The sequence below is a fragment of the Carcharhinus amblyrhynchos genome, chromosome 20, assembly GCF_965287045.1.
Source record: "Carcharhinus amblyrhynchos chromosome 20, sCarAmb.v2.hapA, whole genome shotgun sequence".
Classification (NCBI taxonomy): Eukaryota; Metazoa; Chordata; class Chondrichthyes; order Carcharhiniformes; family Carcharhinidae; genus Carcharhinus; species Carcharhinus amblyrhynchos.
The window spans coordinates 16,720,380-16,739,827 of NC_137343.1; the positions used below are offsets into that span (position 1 = coordinate 16,720,380).

At 42.4% G+C, this 19,448-nt stretch overlaps 1 protein-coding gene across 3 annotated transcripts in view; it reads left to right on the forward strand.

Moving 5' to 3' along the window:
* The window catches only part of smtnb (smoothelin b), a 341,529-nt gene that overhangs the window by 180,245 nt on the left and 141,836 nt on the right, over window positions 1-19,448 (forward strand). For all 3 annotated transcript variants that reach the window (XM_080208169.1, XM_080208168.1, XM_080208170.1), the window contains one exon: window positions 11,610-12,157. In XM_080208169.1, the coding sequence (XP_080064295.1) occupies window positions 11,610-12,157 (548 nt within the window). The remainder of the gene's footprint in view (window positions 1-11,609; window positions 12,158-19,448) is intronic.

The window sequence follows — 19,448 nt, forward strand, 5'->3', positions numbered from 1 at the left end:
ATCCAAGAAATCCTGACCAGCATGGTACTTGAGAAAGGAAGAACTAGGCGATAGCTTGATTATTAATCCAGAAACCCAGATAATGTTCTGGGGACTTGAGTTTGAATCCCGCCATGGCAGATGGTAGAATTTGAATTCAACAAAAATAAATCTGGAATTAAGAGTCTACTGATGACCATGAAACCATTGTTGATTATCAGAAAAACCCATCTGGTTTACTAATGTCCTTTAGGAAAGGAAATCTGCCGTCCTTACCTGTCTGGCCTACATGTGACCAGAGCCATAGGAATGTGGCTGATTCTCAACTGTCCTCTGAAAAAGCCACTCAGTTGTACCAATTACTACAAAGTCTCAACAAAGAAATGAAACTGGACAGGCCACCAGGCATTGACCTCGGCACCGGAAAAGACAACGGCAAAACAAACAGCCCTGCAAAATCCTCCTTACTAACATCTGGGGGCTAGTGCCAAAATTGGAAGAGCTGTCTCACAGACTAGTCAAGCAACAACCTAACATAGTCATTTTCACGGAATCATACCTTACAAATAATACCCCAGATACCATCATTACCGTCCCTGGATATGTCCTGGATATACCGGCAGGACAAAGAGATGGTGGCACAATGGTATACAGTTGGGAGGGAGTTACCCTAGGAGTCCTTAAAATCGATTCTGGATGTATGAAGTCTCATGGCTTCAGGTTGAAAATGGGTAGGGAAATCTCTTACTGGTTACCATGTACCATCTCCCTTCGGCTGACGAATCAGTACTCCTCCACGCTGAACAACTTGGAGGAAGCACTGAGAGTGGCAAGGGCTCAAAATGTACTCTGGGTGAGTGATTTCAATGTCCATCACCAAGAGTGACTCAGCAGCAGCATTACTGATCGAGTTGGTCGGGTCCTAAAGGATATAACTGCTGGACTGGATCTGCAATTGGTGGTGGTGGAGGAACCAACAAGAGGAAATAACATACTTGACTATATCCTCGCCAATCTGTTGGCTGCAGATGCATTTGTCCGTGACAGTATCGGTAAGAGTGACCACCGCACAGTCCTTGTGGAGACGAAGTTCCGTCTTCAGGTGGAGAATAACCTCCATTATGTTGTCTGGCACTATCACCGTGCTAAAGTTTGGGACAGACTTCAAACCAATCTAACAACTCAAAACTGGGCATCAGTGAAGTGCTGTGGACCATCAATAACAGCAAACCGTATTCCAGCACAATCTGCAACCTCATGGCCTGACATGAGGCCCACTCAAACATTACTTTCGAGCCATGGGTTCAACTCTGGTTCAATGGAGAGTGCAGGTGGGCATGCTAGGAGCAGCACCAGGCATACCTAAAAATGAGATGTCAACCTGGTGAAGCTACCAAACAGGATTACTTGCATGCCAAACAGTAAGTGATGGACAGAGCTAAGTGATCCCATAACCAACGGATCAGATCTAAGTTCTGCAGTCCTTCCGCATCCAGTCGAGAATGATGATGGACAATTAAACAGTTCACTGGAGGAGGAGGCTCCACAAACATCCCCATCCCCAATGATAGAGGAGCCCAGCATATCAGTGCAAGAGATAAGGCTGAAGTATTCGCAGCAATCTTCAGCCAGAAGTGCCGAGTCGATGATCCATCTTGGCCTCCACCAGTATTCCCAGCATCTCAGCTGCCAGTCTCCAACCAATTTGATACACTCCACATGATATCAAGAAACAGTTGGAGGCACTGGATACTGTAAAGGCATTGGGCCGTAATAATATTCTGGTAGTAGTCCTGAAAACTTGTGCTCCAGAACTTGCCGTTTCCCTAGCCAGCCCTTCCAATACTGGCAACTATCCAAAAATGTGGAAAATTGTCCTGTACACAAAAAGCAGGACAAATCCAACCCGACCAATTATCCCCTAATCAGACTACTGTCGATCATCAATAAAGTGATGGAAGGGGTCATCAACAGTGCTATCAAGTAGCACCTGCTCAGCAATAATCTGCTAAGTGATGCCCAGTTTGGGTTTTGCCAGGGTCACTCAGCTCCTGACTTCACTACAGCCTTGGTTCAAACATGGACAACATTGCTGAATTCCAGAGGTGAGGTGAGAGTGACTGCCCTTGACATCGAAGTCACATTCAACCGAGCGCTGCATCAAGGAGCCATAGTGAAACTGGAATCAATAAGTATCGGGGGCAAACTCTCCACTAGTTGGAGAGTCACACCTGATACGTAGAAAGATGGTTGTAGAGGGTCAGTCATCTCAGCTCCAGGACATCTCTGCAGGAGTTCCTCTTGGTAGTGTCCTCAGCCCAACAATCTTCAGCTGCTTCATCAATGATCTTCCCTCCATCATATGGTCAGAAGTGGGGATGTTCGCCGATGATTGCACAATATTCAACAGCATTTGTAACTCCTCAGATACGTAAGTTCTATATGTTCAAATGCATGAGATCTGGACAATATCCAGGTCTGGACTGACAAATGGCAAGTAACATTCACGCCACACAAATGCCAGGCAATGACCATCACCAAGAGACATTCTGACCACAAGCCCTTGACATTCAGTGGTGTAAACATCACTGAATCCCTCACTGTCAACATCCTTGGTGTTATCATTGACCAGAAACTTAACTGGACTCACCACATAAACACAGTGGCTACAAGAGCAGGTCAGAGGCTAGGAATACTGCAGCGAGTAACTCAACTCCTGACTCCACAAAGCCTGTCCACCATCTACAAGACACAAGTCAGGAGTGTGATGGAATACTCCTCAACATTTGGATACTGGATGGGTGCAGCTCCAACAATACTGAAGAAGCTTGACACCATCCAGGACAAAGCAGCCCTCTTGATTGGCATCACTTTACAAACCTTCAATCCTTCCACCACTGATGCTCACTAACAGCAGTGTGTACTATCTACAAGATGCACTGCAGCAATTCACCTAAGATCCTTAGACAGCACCTTCCAAATCTATGACCACTTCCATCTAGAAGGACAAGGGCAACAGATAAATGGGAAGACCACCACCTGCAACTCCCCCTCCAAGCTGCTCAGCATCCTGACTTGGAAATATATCACCTTTCCTTCGCAGTTGTTGGATCAAAATCCTGGAATTCCCTCCCTAACAGCATTGTGGGTCAGTCCACAAAAATGGACTGCAGTGTTTGAAGAAGGCAGCTCACCACCACCTTCTCAAGGACAACTAGGGATGGGCAGTAAATGCTGACTAGGCCACGAAGCCCATGTCCCATGAATGAATATAAAAAACTATGCTTGTTTACACTGCAATTATTTTAACGAATGGGGGAACAAATTGTTGAAAGGCATGGCGAGGTGATGTACTGGAAATCACATGACAAAGATGAGCTTTAAAGTTTTGAGCTTGTTTTTTTAAATTAGGTTGGTACTGAACTGGAAAAGTGAGAAGCTACCCAGTTCATATTCTCCTTACCTTGCTTGAGACAGAGTGGTTAACAGTGTTCAGCTTGGAATCCTCATCTCAATAGAACTTGTCTGTCTTTTAGAAACCTGAGAGGTTGAGACAAGAAGGATTAACCTGGCCATATTCTCCTCAATGCAAAAATTCCATTGGTGAGAACCGCCAAGTCTCTACTGGGACTAGCAGTCTGTTTGTACATGAGGAACTCCAGAGTGACAATATTGAAGCCCTGTAAATTTTATCCTTTCTTTTCAAAGCCTGCTCTTCCACTCCCCATTTCTGCAGAGACCCTTATCTGTTTGTCCTTTGATAATGTGTGTACACGCTGGGGAACTTTAAAAGAGATAAATAGGTATGCTTCCAGATTACAATTGTGTGTTAACCATTTCTTGCAACTTGTTCTAAAAAATTAAGTCTATTTATTTGTCACAAGTAAGCTTGCATTAACACTGCAATAAAGTTACTGTGGAAGTCCCCTAGTCCAGCACCTGTTCGGATACACTGTGGGAGAACTTAGCATGGCTACTGCACCTAACCAGCATGTCTTTCGGACTGTGGGAGGAAACCAGAGCACCTTGGGGAAACCAATGCAGACACGAGGAGACTGTGCATACTCCGCACTGACAATGAACCAAGCTGTGAATTGAACCCAGGTCCCTGGTGCTGTGTGGCAGCAGTGCTAACCACTGTGCCAATCAAATTTTCCAAGTTTATTGAAAGAGGCCTGGTTAACATCACTTCTATTTTGAGTTTAGCAGTAGCAATGGTAGATAATTGCCCATCTTACAAACAGCTGAATTAGGAACATTTGGCCGCTGGAGCCTGCTCCACCTTTGAATAAGACCATTTGATCTGTTTGTGCTTCAAATTCCACATTCCCATCAACCTCCCCCTTTGATTCCCTGCCTAACAAAAATCTGTCTGCCTCTACCTTAAAAATATTCAATGATCCTGCGTGCACCTCCTTCTGAGGCAGAGTTCCAAACTCGCACAACCCACAGAGAGAAAAATATTCTCCTAATCTGTCATAAAAGGGCAATTCCTAATTTTAAAACAGTGCTCCCTAGTTCTAGGTAAGCCCAGAAGAGGAAATATCCTTCCCATGTCCACCTTGTCAAGACCATGCAGTTCTTATATGCTTTAGTCAAGTCCCCTTTACTCTTTGAAACTCCAGTGGAAACAAGTCCAGTCTGTCCAACCTTTCTTCATAAGGCAACCTGCTCATTCCAATTATCAATGTAGTAAACATTCTCATGACCACCTCCAATGCATTTACATCCTTCCTTGAATAAGGAGACCAAAGTCATTACATAGTATTAGAGATGTGGTCTCTACTGCCCACAATGCCCTTTAAAACTGAAACATAACATCCTTACTTTTCTGTTCAATTCCTGTCATAACAAAGGACAGTATTCCATTATCCTTTATTACTTGCTATACATGCTTTCTATGCCTCAAGAAAAGCTTCACGGGCAGCATAGTGGCACAGTTGTTAGCACTGCTGCCTCACTGTGCCAAGGACCCAGATTCGATTCCAACCTTGGTCACTGTGGAGTTTGCACATTCTCCCCTATGTCTGCGTGGGTTTCCTCCGGGTGCTCCGGTTTCCTCTCTCAGTCCAAAGATGTGCAAGTTAGGTGGATTGGCTGTGCTGAATTGCCCTTTAATGTCTCAAGATGTGTAGGTTAGGGGATTAGCAGGATAAATGCATGGGGTAATGGGGATAGTACAGGGAGGTAAGATGCTCTGTTGAAGGGTTGCTGAAGACTCGATGGGCCAAATGACAACCTCCTGCACAGTAGGAATTATATGAATCTAACCTTTTGTGGCTTATATATTAGAACACCTAGATCTTTTGCACCTCAGACTTATTTAGTCATTCTCCGTTTAAGAAATATTCTAACGTTTAGTTCTCCTACCAAAGTGAACAACTTCCCATTTTTTCACATTAAAGTCCATCTGCCAGATTTTCAGCAACTCATTGAGCCTATCTATCTGTTTGCAACTTCCTTATAACTGCTTCACAGCATATTTATCTTTGTGTCATCGTCCAGTGTAGCTACTATGCCTTTACTCCCCCCATATAAGTCATTGATATCAATTATAAAAAGTTGAGAACCCAGCAGAGATCCCTGTGGGACTCTACTGATCACTTCCTGCCAATCAAAAAAAGACCCATTTAGGCATACTCTTATCTTCTGCCAGCCCACCAATCTTCTTTCTATGCTCATACACCATGAATTCTCACTTTCTTTCATAAACTTTGATGTGACACTTTGTCAAATGCCTTCTGATATCAACTGTACAATATGCCTGCAGCGCAAGTCACTCCTTGGAAGAATTCCATGAAACTGATGAAACATGATTTCCCTTTCACAAAACCATGCTGACTCTTTGTAATTACCTTGAATTTATCTCAGTGCCCAGTTATAACCACTTTAAAAATCAATTCTAACACCTTTTCCATGATTGATATCAAACCAACTGGTCTGTGGTTTCTTCTTTCTTACCTCCCTCCCTTCTTGAGTATTTGCTACTTTTCAGCCTAATGGATCCTTTCCAAAATCTAGCAAATTTTTACCAACATATCTATTATCTCATTTGCCACCTCTTTTAAGACATTAGGATCTGGAGACTTGTCATCAATTTGTTCAGTAACATTTCTCTAGTGCTTGTAATTTCACCAAGCTCCTCTTTTCCTTCCACCAATTGTTTCACAGCTATTAGTGGATTTTTTCTATATCTTCTATAGTGAAGGCTGATAAAACAAAATTGTTCATTTGATCTGCCTTTTGCTTATTATCTTCTTTTAACTTGTAATTCTTACTCTTTTTTAAATACTGATTTTTAAATTTCTAGCTTGTTTCCTCTCATAATCTAATGTATTTCTCCTGATTTAATCTTTTAGTCATTCTTTGCTGTTCTTTATACTCATCATGTGACCTGCCACTCATCTTTACACAGTTTAGTTTTCCTGAAGTTTGACGCTTCTCTTAACTTCTTTAATTAGCCATGGCTGGTGTGTCATCCCTTAGAATATTTCTTTATAGTAGGAGTATATTTATTCTGGGTATTCTGAAATATCTCTTTTAATACCAGCCACTGCTTCTCTTTTAATTCCTAACTGAGTCTCCCAATTCACTTCAGCTAGCTCAGCTTTCATGCCCACTCAGTTGTTCTTATTTAAGTTTTAAGTGCTAGTCTTAGACCCACTCTTCTCCCTTTCAACCTGGATGTAAAATTCAACATATTGTGGTTGCAGCTACGGAGGGATGCCTTTACTCTGAAGTTATAAATTATGTCACATTACACAATACCAGTCCAATATAACCTGTTCTCTGGTGCTGTTCAAAGAAACTATCTCAAAAGCATTCTATGAACTTTTCATTCAGGCTGCTATTGCCAATTTGAATTTTCCGTCCTGATCTCCAGGTCAACTCTAACCAAAGCACCAATGCCATCCTTGATTAACAGTGCTATCCCTCTAGCTTCCTATTCTCCTTGTATGTCATCTACACATCATTATTCAGGAACCCATCCTTGTCATTCTACAGTCACATCTCCATAATGACTGTCAGATCATATTCAGTATGCGCTACTGAAGTAAATCGGAATTTCTTTAATTTGTTATGAATGCTATGCACATTCAGATATAAAGCCTTTAGCTTTGGCTTTGTGTTATCTTTACAACATCTAGACTGGAACTTTCTGCTCCTAGTCTCATCGGGTGGGTTTTATCAATGAGAGCGGAAAATATGAGAAGTTGTTCAAAGTTCCACCTCACACTGGGATAAAAGCAGAAGCAATTGTCCCCTCTCTCCATTAGTGATGCACTACAGTTCCTGCCATTCAACATCAGGAATCTCATTGTAATATATTAGCATATCATTATTGGGTCTACATGCCGTAATCAAAGCCCAAGTGGGGCGGTAGTTATCACAGACTGATGGTTCCACATGTGTCAAAGTGTCACATGTATGCCTTCGGTGGGCTCAACGCTACTTTTCCCACCCAACATCTGATGTTGGAGTTGCTGATGTTGGAGAAAATCTCACCCTGAGTTTTGGTGTATGCTTAAGTTTCTTTTCTCTGACTTCCATTTGTTATATTACTATTTGGCTCTCTTGCCTTGACTTGACCCCTTGATTTGCTACTTCATCCAAAGCTTGAACCTAAATCCCCTTGTTTAGTTTAAAGCTCTGCCTATTTTCCTAAATGCATGGTTTGTTAGAACACTGGTCCCAGCACGTTGTCACAATGGTACATTCCCTACTTTCCTCAATTCTAATGCCAATGCCCCACAAGCCAACATCCACTTCTCCTACACCAATCTTTCAGCCATCTATTCAGTTTGGTAAGTGAATTCAACTTTTAAACCACTATTCCACAGGTGCAACCTGTGGAGTAGTGAGGCAAGATAAATTACACATTGCTCTCATCCCGGCCGTAACAACACCAACAAAATTCTTGACAGATAACGGAGGGCAATTTGTGAATGGTGAAATTCAGGACACGTGAAAATATGAATATCATAGTTATGCATACTGCAGCTGAGTGTCTGTTTAACAATATTATGTGAGAAAAATCATGTAGTGATGAATAACATGTCATATACGATACTGGCCTAACAACTGGATTGCAAATTTGAAACAATGTTGGCACGGGCAATACAAATGATTCGGGGGTATAGCCTGTAGCAGGTGGTGTACGGAAGAAATCTGAAGTTACCTTCAGTACTAATGGATGCTCTCCCTGCTCTTGAGGAACTACTGTTAGCTCTTTTCTTTTTGCGTATTTGAATGCCTTGCATGCAGGCAGCAAAGCCTTTATCAGGCAGAGGTTTCAGAATTAATTAGGAGATCATTGTGATAATACATATGATGTTTGAGGCAGAATTGATTTCAGGTGTCCCTTTTAATGAGAGAAGGGAAAAGGGAATGGAAAGGCCAAGAAGTCATCTTTGGACATGAAGGGTGATTATTCAACATGGGAATCAAACCATAAAATCCCATTCTTCATGAGTCATTGGAATGAATTCTGAATTTGTGAATACTAACAATGTAATGGAAGATGATAAAGCACCATGTATATCGCATACGGATATTTTGTGCGGCAGAGCCAGAAGGATGATATAATGGATCAGGAGTTACATATTAGTAGAACATCTGATTGTGATAAAAAGGAAGGGACTATTTTGCCCAGAGGTCAGCTGCTTAAAATGGGATCCTGGGTATCGCGTTACCTAGAAGGATCAGACAGCTGGAAGGATGCAACCATAGTGGGATGGACAGTAAAGTTGATGGGGAAAGTGTAAAAATTAACTGAACGCTCAGGATGGTGGTCAAACAGTAAAGGCCAAATAGAGTATGAGGAAAAGAAAATAAAGAAGTTGTCGTAATGGATCAGGTGATGAATCCTCAATGAGAAAATGTTCATGCACAATGTGTCATGCAAGCACTGCTGCTTGTACCAGGTTTGAGTAGCCTAACTAGTGATATTTGAAGGGGCTACTGGGAGGTGTTAAGGTACTAGATCAGAAACCTCAAAATATGTTATGAAGCCCGATTAGACCCCAACAGTTTTTTTTATTTTGGCATTAGTGTAAGGATAAGGTGTTTCACTCCAGGTTTGATTCTGTTGACATACTAAGAAGCTTTTATCAATACAAATTCTATTTAACAGTACAGCTTAACTATTACAAATAGCTTAACCAATTGGAATGCTTAAACACGACAAGATACAATTCTTTATTCTTAATCCATCTCTATTAGTTCTAATTCAAGCAATATTCTTCTTGTGGACTTAAAACACACTTTAAAATCAGTTAGCAACAAACAGACTTATTTGCTTGTACTGGTACTGCTGGTTCTCAAGCCTCTGGAACACCTCTGCAGAAAGACATATTTCTCCCAGCAGGACCCAAGCAGCAACTTTCAGGGAGGGTGAGAAAAACAGAGACATTCTTGCTTCTTTCAGAGCCCGCAATAACTGCCTGCTTTTCCTTATATGCTTAACTCCTCCCCTTAATCAAAACCATACTCTGAAGTCTCACGGGAGAAACTGTCTGACAAATTTACTGGAGTTCTATGAGGATGTGTCTAGGGCGGTCGATAGAGGAGAGCCGGTGGATGTGGTCTTTCTGGATTTTCAGAAGGCGTTTGACAAAGTACCTCATAAGAGGTTATTGCAGAAGGTCAGGGGATTTGGAGTTGGGGGTAGGGTGTTAGCGTGGATAGAGGATTGGTTGTCAAATAGGAGGCAGAGAGTGGGGGTCAACGGGTGCTATTCGGATTGGCGGATGGTGACTAGTGGAGTGCCCCAGGGGTCGGTGCTGGGGCCTCAGCTTTTTACCATTTATATAGATGATCTGGAGGAGGGAACCGAGTGTAGGGTGTCGAAATTTGCGGATGACACCAAGATTAGGGGAACGGCAAATTGTGCGGAGGGTGTGGAGAGTCTGCAGAAGGATCTAGATAGGCTGGGCGAATGGGCCAGGAAATGGCAAATGGAATTTAATGTTGGCAAGTGTGAGGTGGTCCACTTTGGTAGGAAGAATGGTAGGAAGGACTATTACTTACGGGGCGAAAAACTGCAGCAGGCGACGGTGCAGAGGGACCTCGGGGTCCTTGTGCATGAGTCGCAAAAACCCAGCTTGCAGGTGCAGCAGGTGGTCAGGAAGGCGAATGGGATGCTGGCCTTCATAGCGAAGGGGATTGAATATAAAAGTAGGGAGGTCTTGCTGCAGTTGTATAGGGCATTGGTGAGGCCGCAGCTGGAGTACTGTGTGCAGTTTTGGGCGCCGCACCTGCGCAAAGATATTTTGGCCTTGGAGGGAGTGCAGAGGAGGTTTACTAGGCTGATACCGGAGTTGAGGGGGTTGAACTATGAGGAGAGGCTGAATAAACTAGGCTTGTACTCGTTGGAGTTTAGAAGAATGAGGGGAGATCTCATTGAGATGTATAAGATGATGAATGGGATGGATAGGATAGAGGTGGAGAGACTCTTCCTACTGAAAAAAGACAGTAGGACTAGGGGGCACAGCCTCAAGATAAAGGGGGGGCGTTTTAGAACGGAGTTGAGGAGGAACTTCTTCACTCAAAGGGTGGTGAATCTCTGGAATTCTCTACCCATTGAAGTGGTGGAGGCTGCCTCGCTAAATATTTTCAAGAAGCGGGTTGATGAGAGATGGTTGATAAGAGAGGGGATTAAGGGTTATGGGGAGAGGGCCGGAAAGTGGAACTGAGCCACGACAGATCAGCCATGATCTTATTGAATGGCGGGGCAGGCTCGAGGGGCCAGATGGCCTACTCCTGCTCCTATTTCTTATGTTCTTATGTTGTTAAAAATGCATTATCTCTGATCAGAGCAGACACATCCCTAGTTAAAATCATTAGCTTGCATTCTTAGCATGTGAGCACTCTGGTGCTTAGACAAATCGGCACCGTGTAAAATAGAGCTGAATTTTAACATACCCCTTACAAGAAACATAATATACATTTCTTAAAGGCACAGTATCTTCACAGAGATGTTGAAAACCTTCAAGAAAATTCTACTTTTTGAAGCTGGAAAGAGCAGGGGCAGTCTATTCTGGCAACACAAAAACATTGCAGCTGCTAGTAGCTCAGGCTTTCTGCCTCCTCTTTGGTTTACATCTCCTTTTTATCCCAGAATATAATCAGTGCTTGGCATTGGAAAAGGCCAGAAATTGTTGAGCTACAGCCACCAAGCTGTGTCAGGATCACTGTTTGATCCTTGCAGCTCATCAGTTGAGGCCCAATGTTGAATTTTATTCATTTCTCAGGCTGCCACAGATCAAATACTGAACCATTCCTCTGCTGATTTGCTGCCCAGTTTGGGGTCAGGTCTAATGTCTGTCCCATTAAATGGATTTTGTACTTGCATATTTATCTCTGTTTTGCCCTGCAGTAGACCTGCCTGGTGCTGTATTTTTGCTTACTCTTTACATTGGGATTTATAGCCTGTTATACTGGCTTCTTGCCAATGAAAGAGGACAATACACATTCAAAAGCATTTCCTAAAGCACTATTTCAGAGGTGACCTGGTGGTTGCAGTGTTGAGGCAGTATTACTGTCATGTGTACTTGTTTGATATAGGATTGGAATTTGCTAATCACTGTGTATATTTTTTAAAGTTAAACTTTGTTTATTCTGAACTACAGAAATGGCCTCCGATGCGGTTATTGTTCTTGATCCACTGAAGAAAATTGATGGCCATTCAGTGAAGCCTTTTCGAGTATCTCGACCGAGGGCAGAATCCTCTCATTTAGATTGTTGCTCATCTAGCACTGACTTTGACTGGGATTCTGAAAGAGGTAAAGATTCCAATGCAAGTATGACAGTTGACTGTTCCAGCATATTGGAAACACGCTGGACTACTGGAACAGAACATAAGGAAACGGTGCAACAGGAAAAGTCGTCAAGCATCGACAAAGATGATGATGGGAGAAAAAAAATGGAAGTTTTTAAAACAAATAGATGTGCCTCAATTGATGACAATGACAATATCGTTACAAAGCTTCTTACACCTGAAATGGATACTACAGACAATATTTTCCAGTCGGAGATATTCTCCAGGAATGGAAAGCTGGCATCTATCCAGAATTCTATGAATTCTGACATCAGTGACAATACAACTTCACCAACTATAGGAAAAACTAGTGACAAAGAACAAGGAGGGGACATTTGCTTCAAGAGATTTGACAAAAAGGTAAAATTGCCTGTTGAAGTTGCAAAATAGGAGTAACTTCTTCACTGAAAAAATGTTCAGAAAGTAAATGTGAACATTGTGTTCTTACGTAGCCTATTCTTTAATAAAGTAAGCTAGGAATGGGGAGGGTAAAAGCAACACTGATTAAAGAAAGATGGGCTTTGACGGTGGAGATATAAAACAAGATAGAATGGTTTAGAGGAATTACAGAGTGGATTGGCTGAAGGCCAACTGGGGCAAGACAACAATTCAACAAAGAAAGAAGTGCAGAGGATCCAAATTAGAACTTGCAAATGAATTGTAGCACAAAACCATGGATGGGTTGGTAACAAAGATGAGAATTTTAATACCACCACATCAGTGGATGGGAGTCAGTAGTGTTAGTGGTTCAGTAGTATTAGGCATGATAAGTGTTTTGCGTTTGTTACAAAATAAGGTGCAAGCTCATCAGCCTTCTGAGCTTCACTGTATATAAATTCCTATATGCCACTTATACCTTATTCTGTAATAAAAACAAACCATTTATCATGCTACCTTCAATGACCAATACACATATACACCCAGGTGCCTCTGCTCCCACACCCATTTAAGAATTTTACCCCTTATTTTGTACTGTCTCCCCATGTTTTACCTACCAAAATGCATCACTACACACTTCTCTGCATTGAACATTATCTGCCATCTATCTGCCCACTCCACCAACTTGTTTATCTCCTTTTGCTTCTTCACAGTTTATAATGTTCAAGTTTTGTGCCAAACTTTGAAATTGTTCCCTTCACACCAAGATCTAGATCGTTATATTAGGAAAAGCAAGGTCCCAGTACTAACCCCAGGGGACCACCACTGCAAACCTTACACCAGCCTGAAAAATATCCATTGATCATTACTCACTGCTGCCCAGCATTCAGCCAATTTTGTATCCATGTTGCTATTGTTCCTTTTATTGCATGGACAATGACTTTTCTCACTAGTCTGTGTTGGCACTGTATCGACTGCCTTCTGAAAGCCCAAGAACAACACATCAACAGTATTACCCTCATCGATCCTTTCTGTTACCTCTTCAAAAAACTCCAGCATATTAGTTAAACATGATTTTCCCATTACAGAATCACAGAATCTCACAGTGCGAAAGAGGCCATCTGCCCATTGAATTTGCACCAACGCATGAGAAGCAAGTGACCTACCTACTCTCGTCCCATTTACAAGCACTTCACCCATAGCCTTGAATGTTACGATGTGCCAAGTGATCATCCAGGTTTTTTTTTAACAGATGTTAAGCAACCCACTTCCACCTTCCTAGACAGTGCATTCCAGACCACCCTTTAGGTAAAAAGGTTTTCCTCACATCCCCCTAAACCATCTGCTTCTCACTTTGAACTTGTGTCTCTTCGTGACTGACCCTCCAACTAAGAGGAACAGCAGCTTCCTATCCACTCTGTCCATGCCTCTCATGATCTTGTACACTTCAAATGGGTCACTCCTCAGTCTTTGCTCCAATGAAAACAACCTCTCTTCATAACTTAAATGTTGTATCCCCGGCAGCATCATGGTTAATATCCTCTGCACCCCCTACATTATAAACACATCCTTCCTATAATGTGGTGACCAGAACAGTACGCCAGCTGTGGCTTCACCAAAGTGCTATACAGCTCCAACATGATCTCCCTGCTTTTTTAATCTGTGCCTTGATTGATAAAGATAAGTGTCTCATATGCATTTTCCACCACCCCACTAACATGCCCTTCCGCCTTCAGAGACCTGTGGCCATACAAGTCAAGTTCCTTTGTTCCTCAGAATTTCTTAGTGCCAGGCCATTCATTGAATTATTCCTTATCAAATTACTTCTTCCAAAATGTATCACCTCACACTTTTCAGGGTTAATTTCCATCTGCCACTTATCTGCCCATTTGACCATCCTGTCTTTATCTTCCTGTGGTCCAAGACACTCAACCTCACTGTTAACCACCTGGCCAATCTTTATGCCATCTGAAAACTTACCAAACTTACTTAGTCATCTATGTCATTTATATAAATGACGAGTATTAAGAGACTTGGCAAGATTCCTTTGGAATGCCACTGGGCACAGCCTTGCAGTCAATAAAGCAGCCTTCTGTCATCACCTCCTGTCTCCTACAACTAAGACAATTTTGAATCCACCATATCAAATTACCCCATATCCCAGGTGCATTTGCCTTTTTATAAGTATCCCATGTGGAACTATAAGAAGTCTCATAACACCAGGTTAAAGTCCAACAGGTTTGTTTGGTAACATAGGCTTTTGGAGCGCTGCCCCTTCATCAGTGAGTGGAGAATTGGGTTCACAAACAGGGCATATATAGACACAGACTCAATTACAAGATAATGGTTGGAATGCGAGTTTTAACAGGTAATCAAGTCTTTACAGATGCAGACAATGTGAGTGGAGAGTGAGTTACAGGTACCCCATGCATTGACACCACCACCACCACTCCGCCCCGCTTTCCTTTCTGAATGCTCCAACCAGCAGCTGTTCCAAGTCTACCTTGGCCACATCCTGTCGTATTTTACTAAGATCTGCTCTTCTCAATCCAAAACTTTTTTCTGCAACTTGTACATTTCTCTGTCCATAACAAGCTTAAATGTTACCATGTTGTGGTTGCTATCACTAAAATGCTTCCCCACCATCACCTGAACCATCTGTTTGGCTTCATTCCTCAGAATTAGGTCCAGCATTGCGTTTTCCCTTGTTGGAACCTTCACATATTGATGTGAAAATTTCTCCTACACACAATTCAAGAAATTCACTCCATCCAAGCCCTGAACACTACCCCTATCTCAATTAATGTTGGGAAGTTGAAATCATCTATTTATCCCATTTTTATTGTTTTTACACACCTCCATGAATTGTGCACTTATTTACTCCTGAATTTCCCTTTGATTGTCTGGGGGTCTATAACAAAAAATTAGTAACACTTATTAAGCTCTACCACAAAGCTTCATTTGATGTCCCCTTCATGGTATCATCTCTCCTTACTGCAGTAACTGACTCCTCAATTAATAATGCAATGCTCCCTCCTTTTTTACCCCCTCCCTTGTCTCACCTGAATACTCTATATCCTGGAACATTGAGCTGCGAATCCTGCCCCTTCCACAAACATTTCTCTGAGATGGTTACTATATCACAATTCTACATGTCAGTCTTTGCCCTTAACCTATCTGTTTTGTTTGTAATACTCCTAGTATTAAAATAACCTTACTCCCTTGAAACTTAATACAGTTGTGTTCCCTCTGATTTGATTGTTTTACTGTATTATGCTGTGTCTTTATTCTGCTAACAGCCTATGTCACAGAATACTGCAGTGCAGAAGAGGCCCTTCAGATATCAAGTCTGCACCAATGCATGTAATGCTCTGACTTGCCCAACTAATCCTACTTGCCAGCACTTGGCCCATAGCCTTGAATGTTATGGCGTGCCAAGTACTCATCCAGGTACTTTTTAAAGGATGTGAGGCATCCTGCCTCCACCACCCACCCAGGCAGTGCATTACAGACCGTCACCACCCTCTGGGTAAAAACGTTTTTCCTCAAATCCCCTCTAAACCTCCCACTTTTCACTTTTCACTTGTGTCCCTTCGTAACTGACCCTTCAACTAAGGGAAACAGCTGCTCCCTATCCACCCTGTTTATGCCTGTCATAGTCTTGAACACCTCAATCAGGTCGCCCCTCAGTCTTCTCTGCTCCAATGAAAACAATCCAAGGCTAACCAACCTCTCTTCATAACTTAAATGTTCCATCCCAGGCAGCATCCTGGTAAATCTCCTCTGCATCTCCTCCAGTGAGTTCACGTTCTTCCTATAATGTGGTAACCAGAACTGCACACAGCACTCCAGCTGTGGCCTCACCAAAGTTCTGTACAGCTCCATCATGATCTTCTGCTTTTGTAAACTATACTCCGACTGATGAAAACAAGTGTGGCATATGCCTTTTTCACCATCTTTTTAACCTGCCTTTCCGCCTTTAAAAATCTATGAACAAACACGCCAAGGTCCCTTTGCTCTTCAGAACTTCCCAGTGTCAGACCTTTCATAGTATACTTCCTTGTCAAATTACTCCTTCCAAAATGCATCACTTTACACTTTTCAAAGTTAAATTCCATCTGCCACTTTTCCACCCATTTGACCCTCTCGTCTATATCTTCCCATAATCCAAGACACTCAATCTCACTTTAACCAACCGGCCAATCTTTGTGTCATTGCAAACTTACTGATTGAGCCCCCCACATAGTCATCCATGTCATTTGTATAAACTATGAACGATAGGGCATAACATGGATCCCTGTTTGAATGCCACTGGTCACTGGCCTCTGTCACTAAAACACCCGTCGGTCACCACCCTCTGTCTCCTACCGCTGTCAGTTATGAATTATGTCCTGTCCCCCTGCTGAATAGATTAAATTTCCTCCCAGAAGTAATAGTAAACCTGCCTGCAAGGATGTTAGTCTTGCTCTGGTGCAGATGTACATTGACTCGCTTGTACAGGTTCCACCTTCCCCAGCAATGGTTTCAGTGATCTAAACCCCTCTCTCCTGCACCAACTCTTAAGCCACACATTCATCTGCATTATTCTCCTATTTCTGTGCTTGCTAGCATGTGGCACTGGTAGTAATCCAGAGATTACAACCCAAGAGATCCTGCTTTTTAGCCTATTGCTGAACTCCCTGAATTCTTGATGCAAGATCTCATCCCTCTTTCTACCTATGTCATTGGTACCAACATGTGCCATGACCACTGTCTTATCACCCTCTCCCCTCAGAACATCTTGTAGCCGTTCAGTGACATTCCAGACTCTGACATTAGGGAGGCAACACACTATGCTGGAGTAATGTTGATGGCCACAGTAGCACCTATTTGTTCCCCTGACTATAGAATCCCCTATTACTATTGCTGTTCCTCTGTTCCTCCCCTCCAGTACTGACAGACTGTTTGTGGTGCCGGATGCTTGGTCCTACCTTCACTCCCTGGAGAAAAGCCCTCATCAACCTCCAAAATGGAATACCAATTTGCGAGTGGGACCCCAGGGAACCCTTGGACTGTCTGGTGGTCACCCTTCCTTCCTCAAGTCCTTTCAGTTGCAGTGTGACCACTTCTCTAAACGTGCTATCCACAATGCTCTCAGACTCACAGACGCTCCACAGTGTTCCCAGCTGCTGTTCCAGCTCTGAAATCTGAGCTTCCAGGAGCTCCAGCTGGACACACTTCCCCACACATGCTCGTCCTGGGTACTGGAAATGTGCCCAGCTTCCCTCATGGTGTAAGAGTTGCAAACCATAGCTTTGAGCTCTCCTACCTTGACTAAAACCTTTAAATTTAAAATTTTAGATGACTTTTATTTTGTAAAATAAATCAAGTAAGTCCCTACCTCCCGCGCTCCGTTTTAACCCCTTGCTACTCTTGTACTCTTTTAGTGAAAAATTCCAGCTAGCTTCCGAATAATTGTTTCTAGAAGCTGGCACACCACTGATGTTGAACTGACTGGCCTGTAATTGCTGTAGCTATCTTTACAACTATTTTTGAACAAGGGCATAACATATGCAATTCTCCCTAATCTGCTTTACTCCTCCTCCTGCCACTGTTTTACTATTTATATGCCTATAGAAGACTTTGAGATTCCTCTTTATGTTGGCTGCCAGTCTTTTACCCTAACCCGTCTTTGCTTCTCTAATGATCTTTCTCACCTCCCTGTGAACCTTCTGTATTCCCCTTCGTTTTCAGCTGTATTTTCTACCCGACACCTATCATAAACACACATTTTCTTCCTTATCTTAATTTCTATTTGCTTTTTCAGCCGGGGAGTTCTGGGTTTGTTTGCCTGCCTTCCTTTTTCTTTTAATGAAATATACCATGACTGCGCCTGGATTATTTCTGTTTTGAAAGTGGTCCATTGTTCAGCTACAATTTTTCCCACAAACCTTTCGTTCCAGTCTAACTGGCCCAGCTCCATTCTTGTTCCACTGAAGTTGGCTGTCCTTAATTAATTATCTCTAATCTGAATTGTCTTTTTTTTCTTTTCTATCAACATCCTAAACTTTACAATGCAATAATCACTGTCTCCTAAGTGTCCCGTCTACTGACACTTGATTTACTTGACCCACTATGAACCAGTATCAACAATGCATTCTTTTTTGTTGGACTGCACACATAATGCTATAGAAAATTTTACTGAAGACAATCTAGGAATTTTTGCCCCTCTCTGCCACTGTCCAGTCTTTGTGTAATTGTAGTCCCCCATTAAAACTACTCCATAATGTTTGCATCTCTCTGTAATCTCCTGAAGATTTATTCTCCTACATCCTTCTGTCTAGTTGGTGCTCTGTAGACTACATCAAGCAATATAATTGCACTCTTTTTGTTCCTTATAGCCAAATTGATTCTGTCCTTGAATTCTCTGGGACATCCTGGCTTGAATTCTCCAGCTGTTAGTGCTGGTGGGATCTTCTAGTCCCACTGATGGCACATCCTTGCTGTGTGTTTCAGGTGGTTTGAGGTGAATTCAGTGGGAAATCCCATTGACAACTACGGGACCAGATGATTGAGGAATAAGCTGCAGGATTGCCAGAGAATTATCCCCCCCTTTATTTTTCCAGCATTGCGATGCTTTCCCTAACCAAGATTGTTAACCTGTTCATTGCTTTTCTATCTTTTCTGAACACCTTGTACTTAAGAATGTTTAAGACAAAGTTTTGCCCTTCGTGAGCCAGGTCTCTGTTATAACTGCAGCATCATATTTCCACATGTCATCTGTGCCTGTAACTCTCCAATCTTATTCACAATATTTTATGCATTCACATACATGCACTGTAACTCTAATTTAGATGTCATTAGTGTCTCCCTTACTCTGACCTCACCTATTAACTTACCATTCTTTATAATAGTGCTTTCTGTCTCCCTCAGTATTTTGTGCATCCTGGTGTTTCTGTCTAATATTTCCTCTTGGTTCCCACATGTCTGCTGAGTTAATTTACACTCCTCCAGACAACACTGGCAAAACATTCAAACAAGAACACAGTCCCAGCTATGTTTGGGTGCAACTTGTCTAGCTTGTACATGTGTCTCCCCCAGAGCCAATCCCAGTGGCCCAGGAACCTAAAGCCCTTCCTCCTGCACCACTTTTCCAGCCACACATTCATCTGCCATATCCTCCTATATTTGTCCTTGCTTTCATGTGGCACTCAGAATTGTCCAGAGATAATTACGTTGGAGATCCTGCATGCTAACTTTCTGCCTGGCTTCTTAAAATCTGATTGAAGAACCC